Source organism: Anabrus simplex, chromosome 1 (genome assembly GCF_040414725.1).
Source record: "Anabrus simplex isolate iqAnaSimp1 chromosome 1, ASM4041472v1, whole genome shotgun sequence".
NCBI lineage: Eukaryota > Metazoa > Arthropoda > Insecta > Orthoptera > Tettigoniidae > Anabrus > Anabrus simplex.
The window spans coordinates 419,510,907-419,528,517 of record NC_090265.1 but is presented as its reverse complement, the minus strand read 5'-3'; the positions used below and the strand labels follow the sequence as shown (position 1 = coordinate 419,528,517).

At 40.9% G+C, this 17,611-nt stretch overlaps 1 protein-coding gene across 1 annotated transcript in view; it reads right to left on the bottom strand.

The window, feature by feature from the left end:
• Positions 1-17,611, bottom strand: part of LOC136866813 (hemolymph lipopolysaccharide-binding protein) — a 48,848-nt gene that overhangs the window by 11,369 nt on the left and 19,868 nt on the right. Inside the window, exon 5 of the mRNA XM_067143922.2 lies at positions 11,642-11,899. Within this exon, the coding sequence (XP_067000023.2) occupies positions 11,642-11,899 (258 nt within the window). The remainder of the gene's footprint in view (positions 1-11,641; positions 11,900-17,611) is intronic.

The window sequence follows — 17,611 nt, the reverse complement described above, 5'->3', positions numbered from 1 at the left end:
CGTTTTGTGCAGTCGGGATACGAGCGGCGCTGCGCTAGCTCAGAGGGCGAAGCTCTAATTGCGCACACAGAGGGAGAGAGAGCTCAGTACAGCGAAACCTTGGAACTACGCTCTCTATTCAACAAGCGAAATCGAAAGAGAAATGCCCAGAGAACAGATGAGTCAAGAGGTGGAGTCTGTTTTACAGGATTTTAACTTGAGAAATGGAGATTCTCAGCAATTTCCATGTATATTCATGGATTCCAACTCACCATTTCAGCGCGTGAATAATAACAATAATAATAATAATAATAATAATAATAAATATTGGTACAAGCTTTAGAAACTTACGAGTAAGGACACCTTGGAATCATTATAATTTACACTATCAGAAGATGTACTACTTAATGACGTATTGGTAATGACGCACATTAGACAAATGTCCTTAATGAGAACCAGATGTCGGGCGCTCAGATCGTGAAGGAAAGAAACGAGTCCCCAGCTTATTCTGGCTTGCGTACAAATTCCTAAGAGGAAGCTTGTGAAATTAGCAGAGATTCAGCGATGCGATTTACATGAAATTAGATCAATGAAAAAGGAATTCAAGATCTACAAAATGAGTATTCACACGACTCTGAAGGATCATTGCTAACGGAGCGAGTTGTCACCTGTGGGCGGAGCTTACCCTCTCTCCAGCCGGCTACTCGGATTTACTATAAATGGAACGTAGACTAGCCCTGAGTATTCCATTCTTTACTCATTCGTTCCTGAGACTTCGTCACTCATTTTGAACCAGTGTTGCTCAATTAATACTCTCTGTTATTCAGTGTTTTTAATTAGTGTGTTAGACAAGAAGCCTGTTCAAGTCAGACCGATGCACGTATAATATAACCAGATATTTCTTGTATGAAAAGAACAATTGTGGTGTGTGAATATAGGTGCTTCTAAACACAATATTTATTAAGGGGATGGAGACTAGTAAAGTTATTATCGGATCACACGAATAATAGTCAATGAACGGGTGAGATTCAATAATCGCCAAGGCGCTAGAGATTTAATGACTATATTCTACCAATAATCATTCTGTCCTATGTAGGGCAGGTGCAGTAATAGGAGAAGTCATTCTAACCCGAAAAAGTGTTAGATTAGCCAGGAAGTGATGTATAATTGAACCACTAATAGAAGGCAGTAATCGTGTCATGTTACAATAAAAAGGGAATCGAGTATTGATCTCCAAGAACTGCAACCGCTACTCGGGTAGTCCATTCGACCTTATGAGGTGGTCTAGCCATATTATGTTATCTGAAGGCATATAAACAGTATTTCAATAACCAGTTTCCTATTTGTCCACATGTACGTGAGTACTTGTCGAACTCCGGAGTCTAATCTACTAGAGTGCGCCATTGTGCCTGCAGTTTTGGATTAGGGACGACCTGAACGCGCCATTGTGCTGGCAATATTTCATTCAGGGATCATCCAGAACTTCCGACCGAGGTGGGTGCAGATCAAGACATCATGTACGTGACCCCGAAGTAGATGAATCTAGGACTCTCAGGTAACAAGGCGTCAGTGACGGAGGCTTAACGGACGGCACGGCTACACGCAGCAATGATAAGTACAAATCGATCATATATCTAGGCATGTGAATCACGAGGGTCGCATAAAATGTAACTGTGTAATATATATGTATATATTTCCTGCGTGTAATTTGTTAATGTACAGGTGACGCAATATGCGTGTTTCAATGGGGGTAAAGTTTTTGTTGATTTTATGGGCTTCATCTGTGATTCTGCATAATCACGAGTTTATTCCGGAGATTTCTTTTGAATGAATTAGTATGTAAGGCCTCCATAGTGTTTGTGCTTAAGTGAAGAATTTTTAAGACTTCATAATTCATTCCAATTTTGATTAATTGAGATGGATCTTCATAAATTTCTAAAAGTATACTATTTCAATGCTTCACGATGTAATGCAAGTGCCCAGCTAGTCCCCTTTAGATCTTAAGGACGCTGACACCTGGAAGAAAGAGGTAATGGCTCGAGGTGCAATAACGATTTATATATACCGGGCGAGTTGGCCGTGCGGTTAGGAGCGCACAGCTGTGAGCTTGTATCCGGGAGACAGTGGGTTCGAATCCCACTGTCGGCAGCCCTGAGGATGGTTTTCCGTGGTTTCCCATTTTCACACCAAGCAAATGCAGGGGCTGTACCTTAATTATGGCCACAGCCGCTTCATTCCCATTTCTAGGCCTTTCCTCTCCCATTGTCGCCATAAGACCTATCTGTGTCGGTGCGACGTAAATCAAATAGCAAATGATTTATATAGTTGCGGGAGTGAATTCTAATTATATTACCTGTCGATTTAGAGTCATCATGATACGTGTACAGCGTGGGTATTAGATACGTGTGTGTGACGAGAAGGGTGAAACGATAATAATAATAATGATAGTGATGAGATAAACAAGGCTGAATATGATCGAAATATTGATAAAAGATATTTGAAGCCAGCTAGGAATGATCATTTGCCCTCAGAAAGACGAGAGAATTGAAAAAGAATTACGTACGTATGTCTAGGGACGAAGTGAAGGTCTTCGCCCAGCTGACGAGGGCAGGCTACTTCTTAGAGAAAGATTTATGGCCCTCAAAGGGAAAGGAATGTCAGGCCTAAGTGGCTGGTTCTGTTGTCTGCCAAGGCTCGTAACATTCACGTAGGAATTCTCCTTCACTTTAGCACTGTACTGTTTATTCACAAGCCAATAATTTCTTACCATCAGCGTTGTATGTTCTATGATTCGATAGGTGACGCAATCCTCTCAATTTTATATTCAAATGAGATCGGAATAGAGTTTTCAGCTTCACTTCAAGGTTCAACTGTCACGGGTTCCATACCGTGTAATATCGACCGCCTTAGATCGACACCAGGAGACATGCTTCATTTTAATGTGTTTTTATTTACGTGTATGGTGATTTATGGTGAATTACAGGATACGAACGTTGTATGGGTCCGCTTTTTTAAGAGTAGGGTAAGATAATACTCTGGAGAAATGCGTATATGTGATAAGTGATATATAATTAATGTAATCAAGTATATTTTATTTGTGACGAGCGACGGCATGATTTTCATGGTTATGAAAGTACGCGGAATTGTACCTTACAAAAATATCTCAAGACCATGTTGGTTGTTGTTAATTAATATTGTTGCCCTACGAGAAATGACATCTCTGTTTACATAAAGTATGTGTTGTTAGATGTTAATATTACGGATACCAGCGGGTACCCATATTAGGTAAAGAGATATTCCCCTCCTTTATTATGAAGTGCATGATATTTGTATCCAGTGTTAATATAAACTGATATATTCTGAATATTCTGATATAATTATTCTGAAAATTCTGAAAATATTCTGAAAATAGACTGATATGGATGTTATCGGCATTTTCCATAAATTGATTTCCTTTGTTTTTAATTATATGGCATTTTCTCGTTTGTTTCAATTTCTCTGTGACTCTATCAGTTTATTATTTATGTTTTGAATTGGGAACAAACATTCTGCTCATTCCATAGGGTAGTGTATTCCTCTGTTATTATATAACACACTACTTTCAATACATCTAGATTTAGTGCCCACTTATTTGCGAACGGACCTTTGACCCGTATGCTCTTCAGCTTAGCCGTTGTGCCAGTGAAAGTAGGGACGATGAGACCGATGCCCGGGATCGACTTCCGAAGTTCCTCATTCATAAGGTTTCTATCGAAATATTTGTGTGTGAAATTAAGTTTTATAATCAGTGCCCTATCGACCCCGGGAGGGGGTGAAATAAGTGTACCAAGTTTGGTTAAAAGCGGTCCAGTAGTCCTCAAGACTAACTGCGTGGGGAAAAGTCACCGCTGGAACCCTTATTGGTGGGGATTGCGGGGTGAGAAAAAAGATTAATCTAAAGTAGTGTCGAATCCATAGTGTGCGGGCTCGCTGAGATGATAGTGATACACTTTAAAGTCCAAGTTCATCGTGGAAGTGAAAACATTTCCAAAATGACTGAGATAATGAACGTATGTGTGTACGTTCCAGCAATGCTCTCTATCAATATCAATACAAGTATGACTTACTATCCGGAAAAAATACTGTGGGGGTAAGAGACCCCCAGATCCCGAGGGTAGGGGTGAAATGTAAAAATAATCGAAAACGACCGATATTTGAGTTGAATGCATAGTTTTGGGGGGTTCGCTGAGATGAACTGTGACACTCTGGATGCCGTTTAAGACAAAGTCCAATCCCAATCGGTAGAGGGGGTGAGAACCACTGAAGAGAAAAAAGTGTCAAAAGTGACCAAGTTTACGGGCGTATGTGTATGCGTTCTACCATACCTCTCAACCAAACTTGATACGTATATGAATTACCGGAAAGATATTACTAGAGGGGTACGATTCAGCCAGCACCGCTAGCGGCGGAGTTGAATTATAAGAAAATACGGAAAGAGGGGTGAAATATTAAAATAATGAACAACGACAAATATTAATGTACAGTCCATGGTTTTCGGGGTCCCTAAGGTGAATAATGACACTCCGGATGTCTTTGAAGTCTATGTTTGGCCAGCAATGGCATGAGGATGAGAAGGAGATAGGAGGAAAATATCCAAAATTATGGAAATTACGCATGTATGTATGATTCTTCCACCATAGCCCCCATACAGTATTGGTACACTTACTGTCTGGAAAAAATTCTGTTGGAGGAAAACACCCCTAGCACTCCCAGCGGAGGAGATGAAATATAAAAATAAACGAAAACGACTGATGTCAAAGTTGAATCCATAGTTTAAGAGGTCGCTGAGTTGATCTGTGGCACTCTGGATGGTGGTTAAGTCATACTTCAGCCGCAATAAGAATGGAGGTTGAGGAGGGGTGAAAATTAATGTAAAAATAACCGAGATTATGACTGTATGTAGGTATGTTCCAGAATAGCTTTCAACGAAAGTGCGTACACATACGACTTACTATCTGAAAAACATACTGTTGGGGGGGATAATCCCAGTACTCCTAGGGAATGAGGGGTAATATATAAAAATAAATGAAAACGACTGATATTATTCTAGAATCCATTTTTACAAGGTTGCTGAGTTGAATTAGGACACTCTGGGTGCTGGTTAATTCCTACTTCAGCTCCAATCAGATTGGAGGTTGAGAAGGAGTGGAAATTAATGTAAAAATAACCGAGATTGTGGATGTATGTGAGTATGTTCCAGAATAGCTCTCAACGAAACTTGGTATACATATGACCATCAGGAGAAAAAATATGTAGAGATGGAAGATCCCAAGCCCCGCTAAGGTAGGGGAATGGTAAATAACCTGTATTAATGTTGTCCGACTCCTTGGCTGAATGGTTAGCCTAGCGGCCTTCGGATCAGTGGGTCCTGGGTTTGATCCCCGGCCGGGTAGGGGATTTTAATCGCTTCTGATTAATTCTTCCGGCTCGGGAACTGGATATTTGTGTTTGTCCCAACACTTCTTCATATTCAGACAACATACAACACTACCAACCACGACAGGAACACACAATAGTGATTATATTCCTCCATGTAGGATTGGTGTCAGGAAGGGCATTCGGTCGTAAAACAGGGCCAAATCCACAAGTACGACGCAGTTCGCTCCCTCACATATAGGTGTAGTAAAAGTGGTAGAAGAACATGTATTAATGTCGAATCCATTGTTTATGTGTCTCTGAGATGAATTGTTACGCTTTGGATACCGTTAAAGTCCACGTGCATCCTCCATTGAGACAGGGGTCTGAGATGGGCTTAAAAGTAAACAGTCTGAAACAACCGCGATTAGTGTTGAATCCACTGCTTTTGGAGTCGCGAGGATGATTGGTGGCAGTCCCAATGACAATTGAATTCGTGTACATCGTATCTATATTGCGACGGGTAAGTGCATATAGTTATTACTAGGGCTCGGATGTTTAAGACCTAAAAATAGGTCTGAAATACGAGAAAACTAGAAATCAATCTATTTTTGAAACATATTTGGCTCGTTTAAGCTCAGATTACCTTAATATTATTCAAATGCTTTAAAGTTTAAACGGAGCACCACGAAACAAATTAACTAGATGTCTTTCGATAGATTATGGTAGGGTGGCAGGGCAAATAGTGCAAACTCACATGATTTTTTCATTCTTCTCCGCGGGTGGTATTGAAGTGTATGACAAGATTCATCTTCAAAGAATCAGGCGCGGAAGACCTCCGATTATCACTTAACACATTCTTGTAAAAAGAGAAGCTCCTTTCTACGTCACAAGACGTTATCGGTGCGTATTTTAATATTAAATCAGTGCTATCGAGTATGCACTCGTCTTGAAATGCACTGGTACCTTCTCTAAGAACATAATTTCTCTTGCACACGCAGCGAAAACCATCACATCGACTGAGCACGTTTTGAAGTTTCCTTTTTACACTGACGCAAACTATTCCACATGATTGTTGTGCTGAAAGTTCAACACTTCTCATAATTTCAATACTTGCATGAATTTCTAAGCCAACAGCTTCTAAACGAGTAATTGCACTCGATATAATTCCAAAGTTCGACTTAATATATGCCACACTTTCTAACAGACTGTTGGAAAAGAATTCCTGCGCAATCTTGTAGAAGAGGCAGAGTATTCCACTTGTATTAACTACAGATGTGATACGGAAAAACAGTTTTTTGAATACTAGTTCTCATTCGGAAAGTTGATTATGATTTCGCCAAACCGCCGAAATACGTTGTATGACCGAAATATGACGTTTGTACGAAGATAGCTCACAATATGATCTTATGACAAAAATAGCCAAACTATGCATTTATATGACAAGTAAAAGTCACTTAATTGCGACGATAATCACCTGATTTGCACCAAAATCCAATCAGGCATGAAAATAGAGACAAAGAAAAAATATTGCTTTTACTAAACATCCGAGCCCTAGTTATTATTATATTTTTGACAGGGTCAAATACTTCCCAGTCAATTCGAGCTTCCATAACGATAAAGGTTTACTCGAAAATTAAGTAATCCAAAACTTGAAATCAAACACATTTCAATAACCTTAAAACTACATAATAGATCATGAAGTATCAATCAACATTTCAAAAAGGAATTCTATAAAAAATCACTTCACACATCCATAGTTCGTATTTTTATGCAGTAATAGGTTAGATTGCAAACTAATTTGGTTAGTAGGAAGTGTCGGCCAACCGCTCTTCAATAATGTACAAAGAGTAACATAAATTATAGGGGTTCTGATGGGCCATGCCCTTAATATTTATGTTAACCCCATAGCACAGTTATTGTGAAGGTAGACTATACCTGGTACTCACTTCAGTAAGTTTGCATTCTAACCTATTAATGCATAATTGGGAACACAAATCATTAAAGTCAACACTAAAAAAGTAACCGGGCAACGTCGGGTGCTACAGCTAGTAAAATATAAAATACGAGGGATATAAAATATCATGACAACTAATCTTTTTTAAGTGCCCATCCTGTGGCGATGAACATTAAGGCGTAGGGTCCTGGCACCGTGGTTAGGAGGTTCGAGTGCTATCGGCCGGAAGGGTGGGACAGGTGGTGATATCAAATTTCTGATCACTAGGTTGAGTGCCAAAAGCCTGGGCTCAATTCCAAACCTCCGTGCAATGTTCATGTGGAGTAATGCAATGCAATGGCGTATGGCGTTTAGTGCCAGGAGTGTCCGAGGACATGTTCGGCTCGCCATGAGCAGGTGTTTTTGGAGTTGACTCCCGTAGGCGACTTGCGCGTTGTGATGAGGAAGAAATGATGATGATGAAGACGACACATACACCCAGCCCCCGTGGCAGCGGAATTAACCAAAGATGGTTAAAATTCTCGACCTAGCCAGCAATAGAACCCGGAACCCCTGTTACCAAAGGACAGCACGCTAACCATTTAGCCAAGGAGCCAGACTTCATATTCAGTGAGGGTGTGTGACGCTGTTCATGGTGATTAGTCTGTCAGATGGGGACTTTAAGCCTTGAACATAACCCCTTGGTACTATTCGACAGGAGTAGGCAATGTCCCGTCACCGGGTTTCCCCTCCTTCTTATATTATTAATAATATTTAATTAATAATAATAATAATAATAATATATTATAAAATTATTATTATTATTGTTATTATTATTATTATTATTATTATGTCCGCCTCTGTGGTGTAGTGGTTAGCGTGATTAGCTGCCACCCCCGGAGGCCCGGGTTCGATTCCCGGCTCTGCCACGAAATTTGAAAAGTGGTATGAGAGCTGGAACGGGGTCCATTCAGCCTCGGGAGGTCAACTGAGTAGAGGTGGATTCGATTCCCACCTCAGCCATCCTGGAAGTGGTTTTCCGTGGTTTCCCACTTCTCCAGGCGAATGCCGGGATAGTACCTAACATAAGGCCACTGCCGCTTCCTTCCCTCTTCCTTGTCTATCCCTTCCAATCTTCCCATCCCTCCACAAGGCCCCTGTTCAGCATAGCAGGTGAGGCCACTTGGGCGAGGTACTGGTCATTCTCCCCAGTTGTATCCGCGACCAAGAGTCTGAAGCTCCAGGACACTGCCCTCGAGGCGGTAGAGGTGGGATCCCTCGCTGTGTCCGAGGGAAAAGCCGACCCTGGAGGGTAAACAGATGATGATGATGATGATGATGATGATTATTATTATTATTATTATTATTATTATTATTATTATTATTATTATTATTATTATTATTATTATTTCGTAATGCTGTTGCGAGCCTGGTGCAGCCCTTGTAAATAATATCCTCCGACGAGTGTGGTCGACGTCTGCTATGTACGACAAACCTCATGTTGGTGAAGTGTGTGTGTGTGTGTGTGTGTGTGTGTGTGTGTGTGTGTGTGTATTATTTACTGAAATATTAGGAACAGCACGAGCACCTAGTCCCCGAGCAAAGGGAATTAACCGTTTAAAATAAAAATCCCTCTATCCGGCCGGGAATCGAACCAGGGACTTCGAGGACTGGAGGCCAAGACGTTGAGCACTCAGCCGCGATGCCGGACTATTTAGTCTTAATAATACTTGTATTCACTTAATCGCTGCATTGCATTGTAAGCTCCTAGCTTATTTTCAACTCTGTCATTACAATTAGATCATTATCAATTGGTAAAATGGTTACATGATTTCCGTGTAACCGAATCCAATCCTGCTATTTATACCTATCAGTACATGCTCAATAAAAACTAGGAACAATGGAGGTGACAGATTACAGTTCAGTTTGCCTCATTACCACTTTGAACTGAAGACACATTACACAAACAATTCTCACTGCAGTCTGATTACCATGTTATTATCTTCCATGTCACAATTCACAGAACATTTAACATTCTCTCCCTAACATGTTATGTGTTACATCTTCCTTACATACCCAGAGCAGGACGGTGAATATTATTCTTTCCTTGGTATTCTAGGATACATATTTCGTGGGTCCACGGAGCTTTTCGTTCTTTTTTTAGAAGTAACATGTTTTCCCTACTTCAACAGAATCCTCAACATTCTTTCGCTTATTATTCCGTCATACGTCAACCCTAGATCCAAAAAGATAGAATCGTTGAGTTCCGTAGGTCTACTAAACACAATAGTCAACTTTCTTTTTATTCGTATTATGGGATGACATCTTCCTTAGATAAAAAAAAACCAGAATAGTCAACATTATTTCTCTAAGTATTCTATGATAGCATTTTCTTAGATCAACAACAGAGAATAGTCAGCATTCCTCCCTTAATATTTTGTGATAATGTTCCTTAGATTGAAAAAGCAGAATATTTACAGCATATATGTCTTCCCTAGATCCATAAAAGAGAGTAGTTAACCTCCTTTACCTGAATATTATACGCTAAGTCTTCCCTAGATGCGGAAAAGAGAATAGTTAATTTCCTTTCCCGTAGTATTCTGTGGCACGACTTCCCTGTCCGGCGACAGAAGTGTTGGTTGTCACTAGCGTCCCAGCGAGGTGGTTGTGACTGAGTGCCCAGCAAGTAGCTGGACTGCAAACGATGTACAGGACAGAAGACTGTGTACTACCTACACTGTGTGTGTGTGTGTGTGTGTGTGTGTGTGTGTGTGTGTGTGTGTGTGTGAACTACTGTCGTTTGAGGAACGCCGTGAGTCAGCAACTGAAACGGCTATAGTGAGTGTAATTGGACCGGTGTTAATGTTCGCTGTTGTGAGTATCGTCCTGCTGTTGAATACTGTTGAGCTGTTGCTATTTAGTTGTCACTGCATGTGACTGCGTGAATTACTAGACTATCTCTGAAGTCGAACCAAGGAATAGGTTCGGCTGGAGTCCTGCTGTCAGAGACTTGTAGATAGACAGCAATTAGTAAGTGTGGCCGTTCATGGTTGAATAGCATTGTAATAATAATAAGGTTATTTCCTTTACGTCCCGCTAACCATTCATTTACGATTTTTGGAGACGCCGAGGTGCCGGAATTTTGTCCCGCAGGAGTTCTTTTACGTGCCAGTTAATCTACCGACACGAGGCTTGCGTTTTCGAGCACCTTCAAATACCACCGGACTGAGCCAGGATCGAACCTGCCAAGTTGCTTTCAGAAAGCCAGCGCCTCACCCGTCTGAGCCACTCAGCCCGGCAAATAGAATTTTGTGTGTGTGTGTGTGTGTGTGTTCATTTATTGGGTCATCCTGAAATAAATTCGAGTAATACATCAGACGCTGTTGAATTCCTAAAACTAAAAAACCGAAATATAACTGTATATTACTGTGGTAACATTTCTTATCATTTCGTGCATAATGAAAAATCCGGTATAGACCTTCGATAGCCTGAACCTGTACTGACATTTGGTTCATACTCTTTTTGGTTTTTGGTTCACCCTCATTTTATAATTTTTACGTGTAATATTGATCTGAGATGGAGTATATCTTGATACTTGTTGGAATCCTTACAGTTCCCATGGATGTGGGTGAGTGTTATAGTAGTATTCGTGTAGTGGATGAACATCTAATCAAATGGCATTGATGAAGGTGAATATTGCTTTAAGGGACAGATAATCATATGCTCACTTCTTCGCAACATCAGTCAAAAAGAGAAAGAGGTAACGTTTTGACTCCTCAGTCAATGAGACTGTAGGGTAAAGAATAAGGTGGTCTATGACGAGGAGAATTGGAAGAAAATGCAAACCGAATCCTGCGGAAAAGAACAAGTCAAGAAATATCACAGGATAAATATGACCTAAGGTGGAACGATGTGAGACTGAGTACGGGTTCCGTGATTACCTCAATCATGGCAATCCCTTGGCAATTTTAGTATTTATTATTTATAGCCCGAGCGAATTGGCTGTGCAGTTATGGTCGCCTAGCTGTGAGCTTACATTCGGAAGATAGTGGGTTCGAACCCCACTGTCGGCAGCACTGAAGATGGTTTTGCATTTTCACACCAGGCATATACTAGGGATCTACTTTAAATAAGACCACGGCCGCTCCTTGCCCACTCCTAGCCCAAGTTACCAAGACCTATCTGTGTCGGTGCTACGTAAATTACAGATATTAAGATATTAGTTAGGTAGGGCATTTTAGACCACACAGATTAAAAATGTCAAAATAAGGTTATTGGCAATAGTTGCTGCTGATGACCATTTCACTTATAGTTCACTATGTAACTATTTACCAAGCACAGTGATCCATTTATTGTTGTCTCCAGATCCAAAGACACCAACGTGAAGTGCATCTGGCCCCGAATTATTCCCGATGACGTCGCTGTTTCGGCCATATACTGTGCTGAAGATCTGAGCCTGCTGGTCTGAGTCTATGACAAGGAGGTGAGCTTCTTCCCGAACACACACATCTCGAGCGTCAGTCCAGTTGAGAGGTTTGGTATGCAGCTTGTACTGTCCTCCGTGGACTGGGCGGTAGTCACCAAGATCACCTGCGTATCACACAAAGTATTTCACTCCGCTTTCATTTTTTAAACACAAATATCTGTTACATAATTATATCCTCCATTCAACTTTGCTTGGTGCTTATACAGCCCAGAATTTTAGACGAAAATCTTCCGGATGTACTGCATGAAGTGTAAAATGAGACAAACTGTTCGAAAAACTTGATATTCCGTCATAGCCTAGTTTCACTTCCTTTGAAGGAACGTTTTCAATGATGCCAGAAGTCGTGAATTGAAAGTAATGGTTACCCTGCTGACGAACAACTACACTCTTTCGCCACCAGATGGCTCTATAAGGCTTGTAAAAACGTCAGAACATCCAATCAGTTTGTTTCATTTTATGCAAAATAAACCCAGAAGACTACCGAAATAATAATAATAATAATAATAATAATAATAATAATAATAATAATAATAATAATAATAATAATAATAATAATAATAATAATAATAACTCTCTGTAGATCAGTGGTAGAGTGTCGGACTTCCGATTCCAAGAATACGGTTCAGATCTGGAGGAATGAGTCGGAATTTTAAAGGGTGAAGGAAAAGTCTCCTCGATATTCCCTGGCGTACGATGTCGGCATGTTAAAGATTTCTGGTGACCCACTCAGTACTTATCTGATGAAGTTACCAATGCTGGAAAATTTTCAGACATCCGCCTACCAAGCTCGATAGCTGCAGTCGCTTAAGTGCGGTCAAGTTATCCAGTAATCGGGAGCCCTGAAGATGGATTTCTGTGCTTTCCCGTTTTAACACTAGAAAATTGCTGGGGCTGCACCTTAATTAAGGCCACGGCCGCTTCCTTCCCACTCCTAGCACTTTCCTGTCCCATCGTCGCCATAAGACCTATCCGTGTCGGTTCGACGTAAAGCAATTTGTAAACAAGTAAATATTGTTCAGGATTTAGTACGCTTTGTTTGTTTGTTTGTTTGTTTGTTTGTTTGTGTTAAGTCCACATTTGTGCCCTTTAATTCAAGCGCTTGTAGTAGTGAATGTGATTTAAGTGTGATTAAAAAAAAAACGTAGTGATTTTGATAGGAAAATCACAAAATCAGCACAGCACTGGCATTTTCAAACAGACGGTTATTGACATGTTAGAAGGCATGGTTAATATTATAGAGGTGTGCAAGTGAATTTTACTTTTTTTTTACTCGTGGCTCCTAAGAAATTATGCTGGCCCCTAGATTTTTCGACACATCTACTAAAATAAGACGTCGAAACTGGCGCGCAGATAGGCTTAAATGCATCAAATCAAACTACCCGCACATGGTAGCTGAGATCACACTATTGTATGTATGTTCAGTCCGTCAGCGATTCCGCTGGTGGGATCCTCAATAGCTCTGCCATCAGCTGTCATAGATGGCCTAGGCATCACTGAAGAGGCGTACTAGGGAAATGAGGAGTGAGGTAGTTTCCCGTTGCTTTCCTCACCGAGCCAGATTTACTATTGCATATCAGTCTGCCAAGCCCACTGAAATGCATGCACCAACCGACCCTATGAGCAACATTTTCACACCATTCATAGCAGGGACTGGCTGCATAAGGATTGGCATTTATAGCATCGCTCATACCTCAGTCACTTTCATATTGTCAAAGCCAAGGATAAAGCTGAGACAGATCTATGAAAGTAACAAAATTGCTCTAGCCCATGCCAGAAGACATAGTGCACTGTAAACACTAGGTCCTGCCAGCAAAGGCACAAATAGATTATTAGTAACAATAATAATAAAAACAATTTCATTTTTTTAATGCCGAAACTGCAAATGGTCCTAGGAAATGCTAGAGTGTCGGAATTTTAGCCCGTAGAAATTCGTTAACGAGCTGAAAGCCAACAACTGTCGCATATAATACATCCTTAAATCCCTCCGAGCTGAGTTAGGATCGAATACAGGGCTAACGATTGACGTACGGTACTAATAAGGCTAATGAGTGCAGTGATCTGGTTTCTAGCCCGTTTCAGGTAAACTTAAATATAAAAAACTACCCATCAACTCAGTTTTAGATCCTCTGGATATTTAGGCTAGAAATGGAATCCTGGTCATAATACATACGAGTCGATTGAAATCTAGCAGCTAAGAATGGGCACTATATTACCGTAGAGAATAATCTCTAAAGAGCAGCGTGGTCCTAACAGTTGCTCGCATACTAATTTAATAATAATAATAATATTATTGGTTTCACGCCCCACTAACTACTTTCATGATTTTCGGAGACGATGAGGTGCCGGAATTTAGACCCGCATGAGCTTTTTACGTGCAAGGAAATGTACGGACATGAAGCTGACGTATTTGAGCACCTTCAAATACCACCGGACTGAGCCAGGATCGAACCTGCCACGCTGAGGTCAGAAGGCCAGTCTGAGCCACTTATCCCTACTGTAGATCATCATCATCATCATCATCATCATCGTCATCATCATCGTCTGCAGTTTCCAGCTGTTGGCCGGGTCTGGTTCGTGCCTACTGTAGATATCGCCTATAATGATTTTGTTGGTCCTGGAATTTGTAATATGTTTTGTAGAAAAAATGCATAAAATAACATTGTAAATTACTAGTTAGAATCAGTGTCGTATATTTAGAACGATTTAAGATTTTAAGGCGAATAATTATATCACCCTCTTCCAGATGACAACTCATTCACTCAATTACCATTTTCCATTCTGGAAAAGGACAGCGCCTAATAACCAACGTGTTTCTTTTCGTAAAAGAAACTTTCTACTCGTCCGTAATGGATAATTTGACTGTCTAGATTGTTTATTCCTCTGGTTCCCGAAAAGAACAGTATTCGGTTGTATGCGTTGTTCATTAGCTCAAAATCCTTACAGTCAAGTTTTCCGGTGTGAAGCAATCGGTTATCTTCATTTTTGCTCTCTATGACGTGTTCGGCGAACCGAAGTGTTTATTCCTCTTTTAAGAATTTATTATCTCGATTGTTTATTCATTTGATCACCGCACCATTGTGTATTCGGTTACATGACTTCGTGGTTCAAAATTCCGTCCTTCCCCAGGTTCTTCAGACTTGGGTGCGTTGAGTGGTAACCATGGGGACAGCAGTTGAGCCTGATACTGCTTACATTTACTTGTTACGAACTTCTCAATTTCATTCTTCCTGTTAAACCTCCGTTATTCAGGTCTGACATTTATTACTATTATGAACAATTACATCGCAATTGGGAAATATTCCGGTAGCAATGGTCACTTACAGTAGTGTGATGATAAAGTTAAAACGTAATTACACAACAACACCATGAGTACAACATGCAATTCCATGGAAAGAAAATATAACAAGATATACTACTAGTTTTTTTCTTTCTTAATCTACTTACCCTCCAGGGTTAGTTTTCCCTCGGACTCAGCGAGGTATCCCACCTCTACGCCTCAAGGGTAGTGTCCTAGAATTTCAGACTCTGGGTCGGGGATACAAATGGGAAGGGTGACCAGTACCTCGCCCAGGCGGCCCCACCTGCTATGCTGAACAGGGGCCTTGCAGGGGGGTGAGCAGTTTGGAAGGGATAGACAAGAAAGCAGCCGTGGCCTTAAATTAGGTACCATTCCGGCATTTTCCTGGATGAGAAGTGGGAAACCACGGAAAACCACTTCCAGGATGGATGAGGTGGGAATCAAACATACCTCTACTCAGTTGACCTCCCGAGGCTAAGTGGACCACGTTCCAGCCCTCGTACCACTTTTCAAATTTCGTGGCAGAGCCGGGAATCGAACCCGGGCCTCCGGGGGTGGCAGTTAATCACGCGAACCACTACACCACACAGGCGGACTACTAGTATTAGTTTAACATTCTAAATAGCAACATCAATTCATCTATCAAAATTCACACACAACTTAACATTACAACACCGTCATATACGAATTCACACGTACCATACGTAATTCAAAATTTTAAAATACCTTCCAATATGACGATATTAGTTTTGCGAGGCATCGCATCCACTCCGCATCCGCGAATGGTTATCCGCGGATATTGTAACTATTTAACTCTATTGAAACAGATAGAGCTGTTAACATGATACCTGGCACCAGCCCCCTGCAGTGACGGGTTTACTCTTGCGACAACTATCAACATACTGAGTGGTTCTCTTCTTTTCACTAACTGTAGGTCTCCGATTCGTTAGCTGAATGGTCAGCGTACTGGCCTTAGTTTCAGAGGGTCCAGGGTTCGATTCCCGGCCGGGTCGTGGATTTTAACCTTCATTGGTTAATTCCAGTGGCCCGGGCTTGTGCTGCTCCCAACATCTCTGCAGCTCACATACCACATATAACACTACCCTCAACCACAATAACACGCAGTTACATGGCAGATGCCACCCACCCTCATCGGAGGGTCTGCCTTACAAGGGCTGCACCCAGCTAGAAATAGTCACACGAAATTAACTAACTGTAGGTGGGAGACAGTTAGGCTTGGGTCATATTTACGGCTTTATGGACTCAAGGCTCGTTTTACATCACCATTCTCCCATATTAACGTCAAGGGTCACCTCACCACAGGCGTGAAATGTATGAAAGTGACTTGTCAAAATTTCTAGAGTATCATTAAACCTCATTATTTGGAAATTATCATCAACATTATCCGCACTTCCATAGAGGTTACATGCCCGGATTTATCCGCGGATATCCGCTTCCGTGCAGGGCTCTAGGCATAGGGAGCTTCTATTTAACACGCCTTTCATCTTCCTTTCCTTTAGCCCCTACCTTTCTTTTCAGGTGAGTTGAATCTCTTGCTGCCAGGAGGTCATGATAATCGAGTGCTACTGTCACTAGCTCCTCACCAAGGCTGTCACGTTTCGAATCCCAGCGAATGCACGTGGGATTTTTCAAACTAAAAGTCACGTCTCTGTGATTCAAATTCCACGTAAACCTGAACGTCTGGCGGCTAATGTATTACTATTACCAGACTTGTAAAACTAGAAACTTCCTTTCCTTTTCTTTCCTCGTGTCGTTAAGTAGGCCTATGTGTTGCATTTATGCAGAAATTGGTAGTACAGAACATGAAAGTAATTATAATCAAGATGTAACTTTATGGAAATATAACCTGCCCACCATACGTATCTATATAAGGTATGTTTATTTAGGGTGGCATAATATTCTTATATTTAGCATCCAAATCACTGTAAAATATGGCATTTCTAATACATCCGAACGCTAACACTAGCTTATCTGAAGTCACTTCCAGTCTAGGTGAAAGTTTATAAACGCGTATATGTAGGGGCATAGAATACATCTAAATTATTCACTGGACATTGTAAGAGGTGACTAAAAGTGGTGGCTTCCCAGGGACTCTGAGAGTGGAAGTGTGGAGTAGAGGCCATCGGAACCCCAGGTGAATCTGGCAGTATTTCACTTGCATGTGTCAGAGTCCTTAATTTCACATTTCCTATCCGAACTCCCTTAATTGTAGAACATGTTGTGTCTCTCTTCCAAGGTATCTTCAGCTGAAAATTGACATAATATAAATTCCAATTTTAAAATGACATAATTTACACGTGTAAAATAAAATATTCAAACAAACTGCATTAAAATAAAAATCCCGAAGATAATGGGTTTGCAAGTTCTAGAGATAATTTCGCTTTTACGAGTTTATGGCCCTTGCCTGTCCTTCGGTGATACTTTCATATTTCGAAGGATCATACCTTCTCTTTTGTCTTTTTATTGGAGCCGTGAGTGGAAGGTTAACTAGTTAAAT